Below are 19,982 nucleotides of genomic sequence, written 5' to 3' on the forward strand. Positions count from 1 at the left end.
CCAGTGAAGCGTGTTTCAAACCTCTGCATTTAAATTGAAATTTTAATTCCCTTATTGTCTTGGAAAGACGACTGAAGATGCCTTGTTACAGGTTTCATTATCACTCAAAACACTCCAGCTGCTGGTTCTAATGTACAAAGACTGATTAATTCTGGAAAGAATTATTAATATAAGAATAGCAGCTTCGTTCTATGGTGTGAGCTAACCAGGAAGATATTTCATGATAGTTAATATTTTTATAAACTTTTTTTAAAGGAAAATTTGTACAAGTCTGCGTCAAACTAAAATTGCACAGACGAGCTTTGAAAACCACTTACAAAGTTCTGATTTACAGCACGTAGAAGTCAATTCATAATTGCATTCAATCAGTGGAAAGCAAGCCAGTGCAAGTAGTTTTGAAGCACTTTAGCTGACAGTCACAAGGCTTGTGACTAAAATAATTTTTTCATTTCTAAGCCTTCCTGAGATTGTAGAGATTTTGAATGTCTCTTAATCATTTTGTCTGTCTTTATTTATGTGCCTTTTAAAAAAGAATCCAGTGCTGTATAGTCAGATAAGGATTATTATGATAATTATAATAATAACTTATATTTATGTGGCTCCCTCCTTCCCAGAGGATCCCAGAGTGCTTTGCTGAGAGAACGGTGTGGTGGAATTATGTCACTCACACTGTGAAAATGTGCTCATATCTGGGATAAAGAGAATAAGGCAGCTGTTTATTTGACTAGTTTTCTAAGATTTTGTAATACAAGCAAGTATACTTGCAGTATTGGTTCACAAGATACTGGCTGTGGATGTCAGCATGGGTTTTAATTTGGGGTGGTGGTCCTATGCCTGAATCCCAGCTTTTACCCTCAATAGCCGGATGGCTTGTGGTTAATTATTTCATGAATCTTTGCTAAAAGTTGGAGCGAGACCTCATCTCTACAATAAGTCAAAAATTAGCCGGACGTGGTGGCGCGTGCCTGTAATTCCAGCTACTTGGAAGGCTGAGGCAGAAAGGATCGCCGGAGCCCAGCAGGTTGAGGCTGCGGTGGCCGGGAGTGGCCACTGCACTCCAGTCTGGGTGACAGAGTGAGACTCTAACTCAAAAAAAAAAAAAGCAGTATATACCCACCAAGGGTATATGGTATATTGTTGAAAGGATGAAGTGAGATATTAATCTGTGTATATAAGGTATGCACAGTATACGCAATACGTTCTTTGAAATGTTATGATAGTTAATTGTTTATTTTTACTTGCACTGTAGGAAAGGATATGGTAATTGCTCCTGTGTTGTAATCTCAAAACTGTTGTGTAAATGGACTTACTCTGAGCTAATGGAAGAGTTAGAGTAGGGCGAGACTAAGCACTTGGACTCTTTTTCTTTTTGGCCCAGTGTAGACATGGACCTGAATTAAAGACTCACCCTCCTTTTTCACAGTTGAAGGAACTCCTGCAGGTGGATAGGACTTTTTTTCTCGGAAAGCAATTCTAGTCTGTTATAACACATGCACAAATGGGTGATCAAGACCCAAAATTATATGCCATATTTTTGGGATATGGCATGGACAAATTTCACATTCTGTGTCATCAGTTACCTATTGGCCTGCATCAAGTATATGCTCACAGAGTGCCCATTGATTGTTTAATTATAAGCTATGTAATCTGCTAGAAAACTGTCTGCGATCAGGTTGTTGCAAAATTTACTCTTAGGTAACTAAATCTGGCCATGGACTGTTTCCCCTATAACTGGTTTCTCCCTGCCCCTACCTCAGGAGGACCCTGTGACCAAGGTCTCTGCAGTGTGTGCATATTCCTGATAATGAGTTATGGGATGCAGGTGACCAAGCAAGTCTGAGAGCAGTGTAGCCGTTGCATTTGACTGATGTCATTGTAAATACCAGATAGGACTTTGAATGATTAACTTGATTGCTTTGATTATAAAACGCTTGTTATACCGCCTGGGGTGTGAATCCATCACCCACTTGCTGCTATCAATGCCTCCCATGAGTTTTATTAAACCAGTGTCTTTCCTTGATGGACCTCCGGGTGACTTCTTTGAAATAGGTAAACATTACATGCAAGCCCTCTCAGATTTGGGGTTACTGCATTACAGTTAATCTGCTAGGTATCATAACTAAATACACACCAGGTCAGTGTTGGAAGATGCTTATCAAAAATATGATGTTAGTGTTAGAGTAGCTGATGTTACGCTATTCTTTCTGTGAGTGCTTGGAGAGCAGGACCAGTGGACCAGCCAGTCTGCCTTTATTTGTGCCAGTAAATCTGTATCATTAGCAAATAGACTAATTTTGTTTTCTCTTTATTAAGCTCAAGGATTGGACCATGCATCCTACTGTCAAATGATTAGTGTACAAGTAAGAAAAAAAGGACCTGCAGCATTCATCCCTTTTATCTGGCTTGACAGTTTCTGAAATTACAAATAACTGTTTTCTTTTCATTACACAGGGAAAGGTATTGAGGTGAAAACTCTAGATACCAGGAACTGGAACACTCTAGTGAGCTTATTGGACAACCTGAAAGTGGTTCTGTTACTCTATACAATTGTCACAATATCCCATATGGATTTCTCCACAGCATGATAAAAAATGAACCAGTTAACCATATTGAAATAGCCATTACTAAAGCCCATCTGTCCCTAGCTTAGTATACCAGTGTGAAAGACTGAGGCCCAATATTCTATGCTAATAATTTATCAGGAAAGAATCTGGCACATATTTTGATAGACAAATGATTTGAGTCTTTAACATGTGATAATGCCATTGTTGATCACTTCTGTTGTGCATCTGTGAAGGTGGCTTTCACCTTGTAAGATACTACATGTGAATAGGAAGAGACAGATGGTAAACAAATAAGCAGTGAATTATGTCATAATGAGTACCATGGAGAAAAGTACAGTAAGAAACGGGCCTGGGGTTGCAGGTGAGGGTGGTGTGGGTACTGCTTAAATAGGGCAGTCAGCTGCCACTGCTTTTAGCTGCATTTGGGACCCCCGACATCTGACTTCAAAAAGACAAAAGAAAAACTGAAAATAAAGTTATTACATGAGTAACCTTGCCTTTTTGTGTGTTCAAAATTAAGTGAGTAGGTTTGTGGCAGCTTTATTTTTCTCTTATAAAGTAAAAGCACAGAGCTTTGTAGCAACTGATTTTTATGCTGCTCAAAGTCCTTTTTGCTTATATTTGTTTTTGAGGACGGGGGTTTCTAAAGACCAGACTGTTTGATAGACACCTGGGTATTGTATTCGTTTCCTTCTCCTTTTTTTTTGCTTTTTTACATACTATTCATTTGTCTCTGTTTCTTTTCTTTTTTTTTTTTTTGAATCGGAGTTTCACTCTGTCACCCAGACTGGAGTGCAGTGGCATGTTCACGGCCACCGCAGCCTTGACTTGCTGAGCTCAGGCGATCCTTCCACCTCAGCTTTCCAGGTAGCTGGAACAACAGGCACATACCACCATGCTCAGCTAATTTTTTGATTTATTGTAGAGATGAGGTCTAACCAAGTTGCCTGGGCTAGTCTCGAACCTGTGGGCTTAGGCAATCCTCTTACCTTGGCCTCCCAAAGTGCTGGAATTATACGTGTGAGCCACCGCACCAGGCTTGTCTCTTTTGTTTTAAAGCCAATAGAAATTATGTTTTATTGCACTAAACCTTGTAAGATTCAGCAGTTTCCACCTGGCTTGGTTGGCTACAGGGCAGTGATTCCCAAACTGCACATAGGGGATCTTTGAAGAATGCTAAAGTCCAGGCCACATATCCCAGACTGCTTGCATTGAAATCTCTGGGGCAGACCACTGCCTTCAATTACTTTTGGCTTTCTCCAGGTGATACTAATATGCAGTCAAATTGGAACTATTGGTGTAGGGAATGGCTTGTGCTGTGGAAGAGAGCAAAGCTCATTCTGTCTTCATTTAACAAGTAGTTAGAAATCAAGTATCTAAGACACACATTACATGGTGATATTCACATTTATGTAGAAATGCTATTGTTTGAAGTGACTTTGGTGCCATAGTTTTTTTTTTTGAGTTGGGGTCTCACTTTGTCAGCCAGGTAGGCATGCAGTGGCACAATCACAGCTGATTCAGCCTCAACTTCCTGGGCTCAGGCGATCCTTCCACCTCAGCCTCCTGAGTAGCTGGGACTACAGCACACGCCATCACACAATTTTTTTTTTTTTTTTGAGTTGGAGTCTCACTTCGTTACCCGGACTGGAGTGCAGTGGGATGCTCATGGCCACCCCAGTGTCGACCTGCTGGGCTCAGGCGATCCTTCTGCATCAGCTTTTCAAGTACCTGAAACTACAGGCATGTGCTACCATGCCTGGCTAATTTTTGATTTATTGTAGAGATGAAGTCTTGCCAAGTTGCCCAGGCTGTTCTTGAACCTGTGGGCTCAGGCAGTCCTCTCACCTCAGTCTCCCAAAGTACTGGGATTATAGGCTTGAGCCACTGCTCCTGGCCACCCCACAATTTTTTATTTGGAAAGATGAGTCTCACTATGTTGCCCAGGCTGGTCTTGAACGCCTGGCTCAAGCAATCTTTTTTCCTTGGCCTCCCAAAATGGTGGAATTACAGGCGTGAGCCACCATGCCTGGCCTGTTGCCTTTATTATAATTTTTGGATAGAGCTGATGAGTATTTGACTTTTATTCTGATTTTATATTCTGATTATTTGACCAAAATGGGTTTAGTTTTGTAGTTAAATTAGAGGATTTCCCAGATTTGGACAGACTTAGAACTTTTCAGAGCTATCATTTTAATGCTCTGATTTGTGCATTTTTGCTGTGGGGTTCTTTTTTTTTTTTTTCTTCTCCCTCCCACTCTCTCCATCCACACTGTGGGGTTCTTACCTCACTTATTGCAGGGATTTAATGGGTTGAAATTGGAGCACAAGTTTATTCACTGAAAGTTATAGCTCTGTACATGGTGGCATAGTGAAAATGAAATGGATTTAAGAACAAGAAGTTCTTTGTTGAGGTGAAGTCTCATTTGGTTGCCCAGGCTGGAGTACAGTGCCACGCTTACGGCCACCCCCGCAAGTGTCCTGACTTAACACTTGCCAGTTCTGTGGGATTCCTGTTCCACGTCACTTTCACTTCCTGTTTTGTAGTATCCTTATCTGTAGAGTGGATATACATATACTTACCTGCTTATATTATAGAGTGACTGTGAGAATAACAGTGACATATTATATAGGAAAAGTGCTTTGTAAAGCGTAAAGCAGTATGCAGGTTTCAAATGGAATAGGCATCATTGTCATCATCACCATTACCCAGTGCCAGGTGCAAAGAAAAGACAGAGGTTGGCAGCTTGTTATTAATACCTCAAGCAGCATTTCTGTTCTGGTACTGCCTTTGCCAATGAACACGTTTTAATCAGATAAACCATGTGTGCGTGCTTACACATTGAGTCAGTTGGAGGGAAGCTCTAATTCAAGAATAATACCCACATCATTTGCTGACATCTTCCATCATATTTCTGGTTTCAGCCTCACCTGTGAATCTCCTTGAACAGGTTTGATTGGTCACTCTGTGGCCTGGTTGAACCAGACATTTGTGTAAACTGTAGCTGATAGCAACCCATGTTGTTGATAGAAGCCTTCCATCTCAACTTGATGGTGGTCTGAGAATGCTAATCAGTAGCCTTTGGTAAGATAGGAGGAACTTGTTAAAGAAGTCTGTTTTCTCTGAGATTCATTACAGTACTAATGACTTGTGTTTGCCTAGCTCTTAAAATGAAAAAAGACATATTCTTCTCTCATTTCTTTGTGGGGTTTTAATAGCTCATGCTAGTAAAGAGCTGTGTAAGTGCATTTTCCATGGACTTGGGGCTCCAAGTCTTGATGTAAAGTGACAATTGTCCTTGGGGACATTTGTCCTGATGTAAGGTAAGCCTGAAGTGATTCTCAGAGACTTCCTCTGCCAACTCTTAGGAAGAGAGAGTCGTACTGTACCTTCTCCTTGTCCCAGAATAACTAAGATGACGCAGCAAGTGACTTTAGGATGCTTGTTAAAAGATAATGTCTGTCTTAATGGTCTTTTTTATTGCATTTATAGAGTATTGATGGTAATTGGGAATTGAAGGGACCATGAGATTAGGAACAAGAAAGCATTTTTTCTGAGCTTTTCTATATGCTATTTACAATTCTTATCTTTCTCATAAAGTGTTAGATGTAGTTTGATATTATCAGGAAAGTAATTGTGAACACACCTGTTTCATGACCATTTAGAACAAATAAGACTCTTAATTTAACTTTGAATTCTAATTCTAGAATTTTATGTTAAGGAAAGAATTAAGCATTTTAATGACTTGTGTTAAAGAAATATATATACAAAGCACTTATCACAGTATGATCTATGTAAGTAAAAGAGCAGTGACTTAAGAGTAGGGAATGGGTTTAAGTATTGTGTGGTATAGTTCATTCATATTGTGGGCTAGTATGAAAACATTGTAAGTCATTATGATTAGGGATAGGTTAATGTTCCTGATGTATTGCCAGATGAAAAAAGCATGCTTAAGCCGGGCTCGGTGGCTCAGCCTGTAATCCCACGCCTTTGGGAGGCTGAGGTGAGTGGATTCGAGACCCGCCTGGGCAGCGAGACCTCATCTCTACAATAAATCAAAAAATCAGCTGGGCATGGTAGCGCATGCCTGTAATTCCGGCTACTTGGAAGGCTGAGGCGGAAGGATCGCCAGAGCCCAGCAGGTCGAGGCTGCGGTGGGCCGGAAGCGGCCACTGCACTCCAGTCTGGGTGACCGAGTGAAACTTTCACTCAAAAAAAAAAAAAAAAAAAAGAAAAAAGCATGCTTAAAAGTTACTATTTTTGTAAAAACTTTGCTTGGAAAAATGACGGGAAAGAATATTATTATGTATTATATTTGATAAGTGAGAATATGGATGGTTTTTTCCTTTGTGGTTTTCTGTGTCTTTCAGATTTTCTTGGTTGAACATATATTATTTTTGTAATTTGAAAGGAAATTAAAGTTTAAGAAAAAAGTACCATTCTGGGCCTCATTAAAAAAAAATAATCTGTGAAATTAGGAGGGAACCTCAGTCTTAACTTTTAAAGCTCTCTAATAGTGGAAAGTTCTTACATTTCATCTCTCAGATACTGTCATTCTGTGAGGCTTGGGTTGGTAGAATATCTTAGAAGAACTTCTTGCCCCTCCTTTAGGATGGAAAAAAAAAAGGATGACTTTTGCTTTAATGAAGTATGGGAATTATTTGTGGTAGAATGCCCTGATGTTGAGGGTATACACACACACACACACACACACACACACACACACACACACACACACACACACACAGAAAGCTTAAGGATAGTTTAACAAAATAGTATGCTTTTAGAATAAGTCTGCGTTTCAAGGCAGTAATGGGATGAGATTTTTCATGAAGCCGAAAGTCACATTTGATCTCTTCTGAGTTTTGTTTTCTAAGATAGATTTGAAGATACTTTAAAGGAGAAATTCACAAGTAAATTTCTTTGACAGCACTCTATCTTACAAGCCCCCCTCCCTTTACTCACTTATCAATAACGTCATCTCATTTGCCTCATCCTGTAAATTCCATTATCTCCCTGGCAGTCCATTGCATTAAGCCCTCAGTACCTAATATCGTCTCATTTACATTGACACGTGCTTGACCTCAGCCTTCTCCTCTCTTTGTTAATGCACCAAAAAGCACTGATAATCTCTCCAGAGCATTATCATTTGGCTGTTAGCTCAACTAATAACAACCCTTCATTTGAACTGATGAAGGTTTATTAAATAAAAACGTGCAATAACCCTGGCAGTCATGGAGGGAGCATGAGGTAGGCAGTGTCCCGTTTTTAATGTTGAGAGCATGCTGTCTGCTTTGTAGGTACCAGCTTTCCTCAGGGAGATGGGGCATCGGAGTGGGTCTGGTCAATAGGATGCTATTAGGCTGCTTAAAGAATGAGCACCTTTGATTGCCTGATTTGATCACGCTGATTAGCATATTAGTTGAGGTTTTTGTGGGAGAAGAAGTGTTCTTGCCCTAAGTGCTTGCCCTCTGTGCACCGGTCTTGGGAAGTCTGTCTTCCAGTATGTCAGTATTTCAGTAGCCCTGGGCCTTCAGCGGGGCTTCCTTTGGTGAAGCTGGGATTGAGACTGTTTTTCCTGTAGCTCCCTCAAGACTCCCCAGAACCTTCACTGTAGCCCTAATCTTGAATACATCCCCTTTACTCTCCCTTGCATGGGCCATGCATACTAATAAAAATTCCTCTTGACCAAATTTTTCCATGAAAACCAATCTAGTCCCTGTAGTGACTGGTGTCATACTGTAAAGAAAAGAGAAGTGGGTCATGTTTTCAAGTTTATATGTAACAGTTGGGATTTTTGTGAACATGGGTTCACTGACTGCACATTTATGTCACATACATATAATATGGTATAATATGAGTAAAATTGGGCCTAGTTTATCAGTTGCAGTTAAGTACATAGGGCTCTGTAAAGGCCACAATGTTCTTCAAAGACTGCAGTGACAACACAAATGCACCGAAGCTTTCAGACAGCTGCTAAAACTGTTAGGTTAAACTATATGAAACAGCCAATATTTGATCATTTTTGACCTGTGAAAACAGTATTTTCATGCGGTTCAAATTAGCACATGAAAAATTCCTTGTTTGTTTTTGCTTGCTTTTAAGCTGCATTCAATTTGTGCTACCAGTTTCTGTCTGATAAAGATAAAGATTTCTGCTGTGGGAAATATGGTGTGGCAAAGTGGAAATGGTTGATGAGTGAATGGTCTGGGTTCTTGATTCACATCTTGGTACACATTTGGCAGATGCCTTCCTGCTTGCTTCAAGGTGGGTCTGCATCATTCTGGGAGACCGGGAGATTTTGTGTGCCCATCTGGGACTCCCCAGGTCTGGAGGTGGACACTTGGGGAGTGGAGGGTACTCTGGAGGAGCCTGGTCTGAAGCCATGGGGGGGTTGCCTTCCAGCAGTTCAGGGGCAGGGTAGCAGCAGGTAGAGAATTGGACATTCAGTAAATCTGAGGCTCCAGGACATGTTTCTTTTGTTTTTTCACAGTCAGCTAAGAATGGCATTCTTATTTAGTTGAGATTGCTTGTGTAGTCTTATAGACAGGTAGGAAGAGGGAAGGTTTTTTCTGGAGTAGCCTAATTTAGGGTCTTTTCACTGCATCTGTTGTTTTACTAGAAAAAATCTTTCTTAAGGGAGACTTACTCACCTACTGAAAAGCAGTAAAATATTTGGAACCATGTACTTCTCAAAGTCCTGATAAGGAAATATTTGTTTTGTTCTCAATGATGGGAACACATTTGCTTTCTTTAGGGAACATTGTTGCCAAAGTAAGTATTTTTATTAACTAGCAGATGGTTTAGTTATCGGATTATTTCTTGTTTACTTATTTTCTTTTTTTGACTTGAACCTTAGTTCTAATTAGAAGTAATAACTGATATCATTTTCCCACCTCACCTACAAAAATAAAGCATCATACATTTCTTTGACAGCATTTCTTCAGTGAGGCTGGTACTGGGAATGGCCCACAACACAGTTTCCAACTGTGTTGACTAGAACATTAATATTCTCTTAGATGGTAATAGGTGTTCTGTGAAAAATTCTCTACTAGTAGTATCTTATTTTCTCCAAAATTTTTAAAAAAATGTAATAAAAATTTCAAATACATTTAGCTGACTCTTACCATTATATAGTAATCTAACTTTTTTTTTTTGAGTTGGAGTCTCACTCTGTCGCCCAGACTGGAGTGCAGTGGCCGCTCCTGGCCACCGTAGCCTCGGCCTGCTGGGGCGATCCTTCCGCCTCAGCCTTCCGAGTAACCGGAATTACAGGCATGCGCCACCATGCCCGGCTGATTTTTTGATTTATTGTAGAGATGAGGTCTCGCTGCCCAGGTGGGTCTCGAACCCTCGGGCTGAGGCAATTCACTCACCCTAGCCTCCCAAAGGCGCGGGATTACAAGCTGGGCTACCGAGCCCGGCAGTAATCTAACTTTAAGAAATGACGTAGCATCCCTGAGAATTTTAGGAGTCATATTAGAAAACATTTGGGGCGTGAACTCATGGTGTTTGAGTAGAAGCATACATAGCATTTACCAGTTCACTGTTCCATGTACGTTGTCTGTTTGCCCTTTCATCTGCTATGTCTCATCCTATAATTTTAATATATACTTGTGACATTTTTCAGTGTTGCAGGCCATCATACTTATGAACCTGATTTTGAAAATTTCTTATAGCATCTGACCTTTGAGACTATTTTGTTGCTGTGACCTTTTATCCATTTGCATCTTTTAAATTCCTGCTGATGTTTCATCAGTGTATTATTTAGAAAGTACTCCATAGTCACCAAATTTGGAAAACAGTGAACTACATTTTAAAATGACCACTTCACATGCATTAAGATCCTTTTCTCATTGGTCATGCACATTTCTAAGTATAGACAGTTACTTAATGATTCCAGTAGATCCCGGATGTTAGTAAGTAAGTGCCTGGAATCCCCTCCCCTCCCACAACAGAACTGACTGTCACTGCTGGTCTGCTGGGTTGACTGCTGCCTCCCCCAGTTTTCCTCTATGTGTCAGCTTTATGGTACAAGATCCTTAAACCCAGTAAGATCAATTTCTAAACTGATGTTGCATTGACAATGTTTTCTTCAGATTGGTTTGAAGGCTACTTGATATGGCTGTGTATGGGAGACAGTGGCCTTGCCCAGTTTCCAGAATTAGAGCTTTTTAAATACATTGTTAATAAGTGGAGGCCAGAAAATGAAGCCTGGTGCTTCCTTATAGACATAAAGGATTTGTGTCTATTCACTTTTGTGATAAGGGTTTCAAATCTTTGGAGTTCTTAGACTGTCCTTAATTAAACATGTTAATTGTACTTGTATTTTGGGTTGAGGAAACATATTCAAAAATTTTGTTATTTTAATGGTTACAGTGAAGGGAAGAACACTCCCTGAAAGTGCTGCATTAAATCATGCTGGGAATAGCCTCTGAGTTTCTTTATTCACAGAATAAACAGGTACTGCTAAAAAATAATTTCAGTGAACACTCAATATGTGTCAGGCACTGTTCTAAGTGTTTTACCTGAATTTTAATTTTTAACTTAATTTGGTGACTTTGAAATTTGACATTGTCACATAATTTTGTATTGGAGCATGAGCTGTTTGGGTTAAAATTTTTCATTCAAATTCCTACAAATAAATCGAGTGTGGATATGCAGTGGGTGGTTTTAAGCCTAAATGTCTAAGTTGGATTTAATTACCTTGAGGGATAAGGCTACATGATGGGCCAGTGGTTTGCCAAATTATTTTTCATTTTCTGGATCTTGGTGTCACTGAAGGTTAATGCATCCTCTTTTCTTTGCTCCAGACCTGAGTTAAAATCCATTTTAGGGCATAAGTGTGAATGAATTTGTTGTTGTTTCTCCTCCTTGGGGACACTCTGGTCATTTTGTGAAGCTGCCTTTCCATTTGGAATTGCTGGCAGTTGCACTGGCCCAGGGGCTCACGTGGCTGGGGCAGCTGCAAGTCAGTGTGAAAATGAACTGCAGGCTTCAGAGGGCAGCGCTGGCCCAGGGCTTGTCACTTTCCTATTCCTGACTGTTGGTTGGCTTAAGGAAACTTATTTGCTGCTGACATTTGCTTATGGCCCATCACAAGACAAACACTGTGTTTGTGGGGAAGTTGTTGCGTTCTCCCTATGGTGGCGGGCTGGTTTGCACCTGTGGCAGCTACAAAGCTTCCCGTAGTCACTGTCCACTCCTAGATGACTCCTTAGGCTGTCTGCATTAGTGGCCAGCAGTCCTGGTCATTGTGTTTCATGGTTTTCGTGGTCTATTGCTGTTGTGCAAATGCTGCCTTTTCTAGCAGCATGTTTGGATCCATAATTATGTGGAAGTGTTTACTCTGAAATCAGTTCTGTTAGCTACTGCTTTTGTCTGTACCTAGTAGGAACATGGGGAAGTGTAACCCAAGCAGGGAGCAATCCCAGCATATCAGTCCCTTGGAGTCACTGGTACCTTTCCCTCTAAGCTCAGCTTTCGTCATCTTACCTCCACTTTTTTAGGAAAATTCGTCCAAATTTCCTCTTCTGTTCCTTTTTCCTCCTAAGGAATAGTAACTGGAATCCGCTCTTTACATTTTGTTCTTTAAAAAATGCACTCGATCTTTATACGTAGAGACACACATAAACATGATGTTGTAGACGTGAGTCTTGGATCCCGTCCTGCAGGCTGTCTTTCTTGTCCCTTTGTGGCTGTCACCAGAATTCCAGAACATGTTACTCCAGGTCTCCTGAGTTCTTCTCTTGTCCATTTACTGCCCTACACTCCTGCACAGTTTTTACAAAAATGTGACAAAGATGCCACTCAATGTCTTCCAATACTTGGAGTCATTCAATTCTTGAATCTTTTTTGTCTTTAACATTTTCCAAGCTACTTTGCATCTGGAGTATCTTTGTCTTCATATTTTATTTTCTATTCACCATTCAAATCCCATTTTTTTTTCTGTCAAACTGGATCAGACCAAGCAGAGGTGATGACTGCTATTGTTCATTTGTAACCTTCATGTGGAAAATGCATTTATCTCTGTGTGATGTGTATTTGGGAAAGACAAAGAACCTGGTTCAGACACATGTGTGACTCAGACTGACCAAGCTCTGACTCATGGTTGCTGTGAGAATATGTTATTATCAAGACATTCATGCAGTGAGCTTTTATTTAGTCTTGGTCTTAAGAGGCAAACTTTGAGAACTGATTTAAACCATTAGTACATGGGATTTCTGTGAGAATATGAATGATGTAACCATTAATCAGGGATGTCTCTGCAGGTGTCCACTGACAAGCAGGTGTGTGGGTTTATGTAACATGGAGAGCTTTGTCATTGTGCTTGACATGCCTTCATGTTTATCTTTGCCATGTTGTTTTATCATTACCTATCAGGTAATAAACTCTTCCTTCAAGGGTTGGTCTAGGCTTGTCTACATTATGCTCTACAAAGCCTTATATATGTTGATAAGAGTTATAAACTCCCTTTTGATGGTACCTTTTAAAAATAGTCTTTCTAGCCAGACTTGGTGGCTCAGCCTGTAATCCCAGTGTTTTGGGAGGCTGAGGTGAGTGGATTGCCTGAGCCTGTGGGTTCGAAACCCACCTGGGCAACTTGGCGAGACCTCATCTCTACAATAAAATCAAAAATTAACCGGGCATGATAGCGCACGCCTGTAGTTCCAGCTGCAGAAGGCTGAGGTGGAAGGATCACCGGAGCCCAGCAGGTCGAGGCTGCAGTAGCCGGGAGAGGCCACCACACTCCAGTCTGGGTGATAGAGTGAGACACCAACTCAAAAAAAAAAAATAGTCTTTCTAATTTGTAATATTATCAGGTTTTCAATTGTACTTCTTTGACTTTCTTTACTTCCCTTTTCAGGTATCAGCAGTTGAGTCTTTGGAGGGTCCCCTGCTCCAGGTGGAAGGACTGAGTGACCTCAGACTGGAGCTGCACAGCAAGAAGATGAACTTGCACTTGGTTCTCATAGATGAGCTGCACCGACATCTGTACATCAAGTCCACCAGCCGAGTGGGGCAGCGTAACAAGGAGAAAGGGAGAATGAGGTTGGTTCGAGAGGCTCTTTGTTACAGTGTCTTGGGGCAAGGGAGTATTGTAAGGAATATTCTTTGTTTTCTAGAATATTGTTGTTGCTTGTTTTCCTTTACTGTACAGTCTTTGAGACGTGAACATGGTTTTTTAACAGCAAATGCTCCATGTTCTGAGGGGCTGATATTCCATGTTTGTTTGTTCATTCATTCTACTTTTATTGTGGTCCTCTTCTGTAAGGTTATACAGGAAACACTTACTGTGGGTCTCTTTATTCTGGATCAGAGACACTCTGGTGTATCTCAGGAGGAAATTGAAAGAGCCTTAAATTGGACAGTGAAGTCAGCCTAATTAAGAAGTACAGATGTATCAGCTGAAGTTATAAGATCCCATATTACTTAGGATTATATTCAACATTGGACAGTCCTTTTTCTGGAATAATTCAGGAAGGGTTTAGACAGAACACTTTTATTCCTTCATTGGTTATAGCATAGCCCCACTTTTAAAAAAAATTTGTTATAAAGAGGTAGGGTACAATTCAGGGTTGGGTATACAAACATTGATCATGCAGGTACCCCTGTTGATGAGGTATGCCCCTCCCTCCCCTAGCAGTTTCCCTCAACTGCCAATCCCCCCCACCGACAGTTTCCCATTACTGCCAATTGCTTTCTTATAGCATTATAATGTTCAAGGTCCTCTTATGAGTGAGAACATATGGAACTCTCTTCTTTGTTTCCGTGATAAATCCCTGAGTATGATCGACTCCAAATCCATCCATGTTGCTGCAAAGTCCATATATTTGTCATTCTTTATATAGCCCCACGTTTAAGGACCTGGGAGGACTCAAGAAATTCATTAGGCTGGTATAGACATGATCTATAAGATTCATTAGGTTGGAAACAGACTAGATCTTAACAGAGTAGGCCATTAGAGTTTTTAACATATCGGATAGTTGTGCATGGTATGTGTCCTTCCAGCATTCCTTTAGAATAGCTGTGAGACCTTTTCAGAGGGCATTTTGGCACTGTTCTACTGAAATACAAATGTTCATGCTTTTTCATCCACCTGTAGACAAGAAGAGCACTGGGTGCAGTGCATACTGGGAATGGAGGCTTTCAAGTCTTATGCCTGTTTGAACAAAAAATGCCAATTTTGTGTGTGTTGCTTCAGTTAGTCAGAGACCCTGACAGAGAAAGAGAAGTTTCTATTTCTTTTCAGCACACAGGTTCTAGAAGAACCTCTGCCAGGCACACAAATTGATCCAGAGAGGTGTACCTGAGACTTAAAGACTAACCCTGCCTGGTGGCAAATGGCAGGCTGGAAGAGATTTCTTCCCATCAAGGCTCACTAATGAACAAAAATTATTGTGAGTCCTATGAAAATATTTTATAGCATCAGGTTAAATTGAGCATCACCTTAAAGTCTCAGAGGAAAAACAATTTTTTGAAAAAAATTTTTATAAAGCAATCAAGAAAAGTACAGGAGACTTAAGCTTAGGTTTCTCAAAAGGTGCATGAACCATGATGTAGTAGATTATGTTTCAAATAATCATTCCTTCCCCTCATTTAGTGGGGGAAGCATAATTCCTACCTCTAACCTTCGGCTTTTGCTGTGATTAGGACACGTGACTTCAGTGTCCTTCAGACGGGATTGTGCTGGTGACTGTGCCCTCTCATGCCCCTGCTGTTGCCTTGCTGGTGTTGATCCCAGCAGGAGAGAGAGACACACAGATCCAAGGTCAGCAGACCCATACAGCCTGGATCAGCCAGCCACCAAGACCTATACCCATTGAATTCCACTGTAATCTTGTGGTTGTGTGGCAGCAAGAACATGGCTTCTGTGAAAAAGTAATGGGAGTTACAAGCATGGGCTAGGGAGGGAAACTAACAGGACCAGCTAAGACATGAATCAAAGGTAAGAAACTACAGTGAAGTCAGGAAATGTAAGTCTTTATTTAAATCATTAGAGAGATGAACTGAATCCATTCTATGGAGGGAAACTTTCCTCATCGTGAAGTGGAAAAGAACAAGATGATGAAAGAAAGGTGATAAATATGAAAGATGGTGAGTGGTGGTCAGCCCCAGGAATTAGGGATTCCAGAGGATGACACTAAAGGAATCATGTTATGGACTGAATTGTGTCCCCTCTAAAGCTCATGTATTGAGATCCTACTCCTTAGTACCTTGAAATGTGACTCAATTTGGAGATGGGGTCTTTCAGAAGGTACTTAAGTTAAAATGAGGACATTATGGCGGGCGCTAACCCAACAGGACTGGGGTCCTTATAAATAGAGGAAATTTGATGTGCTTGGAGGGAAAGCCTTGTGAAGACACAGGGAGAAGACGGCCATCTACATGTGAAGCAAAGAGGCCTCAGAAGAAACCATTCTTGCATATCCTGGACTCAGACTTCTAGCATTCAGAACTGTGAGAAAGTAAACTTTTATTATTTAAGCCACCCAGTCTGTGTCACGTTATTATGGCAGCCTGAGATAATTAACACAGAAAGGGACAGAAGTAATAATCAGTGTATAAATAAAGGAAACTTCTTCAACAGGAAAAAAAGGACCTTGGTCTACAAATCAAAAGAATTCAAGGTTAAATTAATTTTCAAAACCCATAAAACTCTTTCATATGATCTGGAAATATTTAAGATTTTCAAAAACAAATTTCATAACCAAGAAGAAAAATTATGTTATCTCCTGTGAATAGAGATAATTATTTGCCCACCCAATATCCATCTCCCCTTCATTTTTAATGGCAGCCTTTACTTTGTTCTCAGTGACCATAGACCCAGCTAAAAGGCTACAGCTTTTTGTCCTCCTGTAGAGGCAAAGGTGACTTGTGGGGCTTTTGCTTGTAAGCTGTTGAATGTGCAGGCTCATGGGAACACTTGCCAAGGTGCCAGCTAAGCTGGCGTGCTCACTCTTGGACCCTTCACTTGCTTTTCTTTACTTATTCTCTGGGACATGGACTGATGCCATTCAGCCCTCTGAGACATGAAGTAACCTTGAGGATAAATGCCACATCTTAAACCCTCTCATGACATTGAGTCTCTTTTCCAGCCCTGGATGGGGAACCTTTTTCATATAAGAGGAAAAGTAACCTTCGTTGTGCTCAGACCCTTGTTCTTTGGGTCTTCTGTTTAATACCATTAAGCATAGTTCTAATACACAGAAATGGGCAAAAAATTTGACTCATCAGGTTTTGCTGAACACTAAATGCCAGAAAAAAGTAGAGCAGAACCTAGAGTGTTGAGTGGAGAAGAGTTGGGACCAGAGATTCCAGACCCAGCCAAGTGAAGATTGATATGGAATAGAGAGACATTCTCAGATATACATTTATAGAAAAAACAAATCCTTAGTGCTTTCTTCTGAGCAGAATACTCAGAGATGAACTGTAAGATAAAAATCAAACCATGACTCTAACATCTAGTTGTAGGTAGTTTGAAATAACTTTGAGGACCACATATCATTAAATTTGCAAATTTGTGTATATGTAAGTAACTCACAAATAAGTTTCACAAGATCAAAAATATAAGCTGAAAACTACTGCTGAAAAAGAAGGTCTCTATAGTCAAGGAATATTCTAATAATAAACAGAATAAGCAGAGTTATATTTCCTTTTACTAAGCTGGTGGAGGCTGGGAAATTTGGATAGGTAGGAGATAGAAAGCAGTGCTGGTTTCTTGCTTAAGATGAATCAGAAGTTGTTTTGTTTTAGACTTTAACAACTAGAGAAAATATTTGTTTAATTTTGCTTTTACTAATCTAGATATGTATATTTAAAGATTTCTGTACTTAATAATCACCAGAGAAGACAATTAAATAAAAAAAAAATGTATTCTTTATTACAAGGGTTTATGCGTTGTTATTCCCTCCCATTTTTGGAGGGGTATGTTCCAAGACCCCTAGTGGGTGCCTGAAACCATGGATAGTATCAAGCCCTATATCTACCTGTATACTAAGTCCTCACCTAATGTCCTACCTTTAAGGAAAATGACATACATAAGGTCCTCGAATAACATTATCTTATTCCCTATTGTCTATTGATGAGAAAAAATAAATTGGTTTCATTTTATGCCAGTGTTCTTGATTGCAAATAATGAAAATGAGTCCTGGTAACTAAAATAGAAAAGGAATTTATTGGAAACTGATCAGGTAGTTCACAGAATCTATGGGAAGTCTGTATCATCAGGCTCTAAAACACAGTAGAAACCAAGGGAGATTAAGCAGCTGAGCATACAGTCTCAGACAGACCATAGGAAGGGTCTGGTTGGGTTGCTGTTTTTGCTGTCACCATGCCTACAATAGCTGGATTTCAGATTCTTCTGTAAGTCATCTCTAAATGTTCCTGCCTCCTTCTTTTATCTCCTCAAGAGTCAAAGTCCTGGTGGAAGTGTCCAGTTTGCTGAGTCTGAGTTGTCTGGCCTCATTCAGTGTCCAGAATAGAAAGGAGAGCCCTCTTTTTGCTTTTTCTCAGACAGTGGAGATTCCCTCCAGATGCAAAGACTGTTCAGATGTCTTATATCCCAAAACAAACACCCAGCAGTAAATTTCTACTGCAGGAGAGAACAAAGGAAATGATGTGAAGGTACATACATATAAGGAAAGCCAGGCATTTCTGTAGTAGAAAGTAGACAATTAGTAGAACTGACAATGGTATATGGGTGTATGAAAAAATGTAATAAAAGTGGTATTTGGCGGAAATGAAACAAATAAATGGTGAGACTGTCCATGTTCTTAGCTCATAAAGATGTCAGTTCCAGCTGAAATTTTTGAAACTCTCAAATGAATTCTGAAGTTCACATAGAAGAATAAATATGTATGAATTGTTTAAAAATATTGAGAAGGGAAGTTATGTGATATTAAGGTTTATTGTAAAGCTACTTCATTAAAAAAATACAGACATGCAAATACATAATCAGGTTGGTAGGCGAAAGTAGAATTGGGAAATAGACTGCAGGACACGTGGGACTTGAGTGTTTCTGACTAGTAGTTCAGGTCAGTTGGGGGTGGAGGTAAGGACTGATAAACTGTTCAGACAACTGGTTGTTGATTTGAAGGAAGTGAATTCAGATGTCTGCCTGTTATCATATACAGCAATTCAGCCAGATTTGAAAATCACATGATAACACTTTGTTAGCATTAGAAAAAAATAGGAGCATATGCATGAAGGAGGCTTTCTCAAGCGTATCAGAAGATATAAAGAAAAATATTAGATGATTTAAGAAGCAAACACTATCTTTAGTAAAACGGAGCCAAGAGATAAAACAGACTGAGAAAAAACTATATATATATTTTCTCCTATAAAGCCTTAGTATCTAAATTATGAACATATTCTTCAGATTAATAATAAATAAAGGGATATAGACAATTTGTAGATAAAAGAAACATAGGAAGATTGCTCAATGTCATGGCTAGTCAGAAATTTGAAAAATTAAATGTAAATTTTTGATTATAAGATTATCAGAATTAAAAACATCAGTAGCTTGCTATGCTGGCAAGGATGGGGGAAATGGATAGTTTTCTCTTGGTGGTGGAATAACCAGTATGCCTTTTCGGAAAATAAAAAATTAAATAGTCTTTGACCAGGGAATTTCATTTCTAGGTCCACACCCTGCAAATATAGTACCAGTTTATAAAAACATATGTAACAGGATGTTCATTGCAACATTGTTGACTAGAACAACAACAAAAAGTGAGCAACTCAGTGTTCATCAGGAGGAGAATGGTATATTCTTTCATACCTTGTGTTTCTAGAACTTGAATGAGAAAGGTCTCTATGTGCTGATGTGGAACCATGTCTAAGATGTACTGTTGGGTCCAAAAAGCAAGTTGAAAAACAGCATACATAGTATGAGCTTATTTGTGAAAGATCTTGAAAGGCTATTTAGATATGTGCCCCTTGACCTTATATAATCCTGTTATTTTATAATATTTGTTTGTGTATAGAAAACTTCTGGACAGATAATGCCAAAACAAAAAGGAGTTACCTGGGGAAATGGAAATATGGGATGGGGGATAGGCAGGAAAGAGTTCCTTTATTCCCGGTGTACATCCTGGGCACTTATTTCTTTATGAGAATACAATTATTGATGATGCTTTTGAAGATTTTTTAATGAAATGGGAAGATGTTTAGGTTATACCGTTTGAAGAGAAAAACTATAATTCTACACTCTTTACAGGATGATCAAAGAATGCTGAATAAGGATCATGTATGTCTTTTTTGGTGTGTGTGTGTGTGTGTGTGTGTGTGTGTGTGTGTGTGTGTGTGTGTGTGTGTGTATGTGTGTGTATAGTGAGGGGTAGATGCACAGACTAAAATGTTTTGGAAAGCATTACTCTGAAATGATGTTACTAGATTAATTTAATTTTTTTTAT

The 19,982-nt window shown here is 39.7% G+C and overlaps 1 protein-coding gene across 1 annotated transcript in view; it reads left to right on the forward strand.

The window, feature by feature from the left end:
* The window catches only part of LOC103257154 (exocyst complex component 4), a 235,348-nt gene that overhangs the window by 44,133 nt on the left and 171,233 nt on the right, over positions 1-19,982 (forward strand). The window contains exon 4 of the mRNA XM_008054880.2: positions 13,433-13,617. Within this exon, the coding sequence (XP_008053071.1) occupies positions 13,433-13,617 (185 nt within the window). The remainder of the gene's footprint in view (positions 1-13,432; positions 13,618-19,982) is intronic.

The sequence above is a fragment of the Carlito syrichta genome, unplaced genomic scaffold, assembly GCF_000164805.1.
Source record: "Carlito syrichta isolate Samal-C Ts95f unplaced genomic scaffold, Tarsius_syrichta-2.0.1 Scaffold301568, whole genome shotgun sequence".
Classification (NCBI taxonomy): Eukaryota; Metazoa; Chordata; class Mammalia; order Primates; family Tarsiidae; genus Carlito; species Carlito syrichta.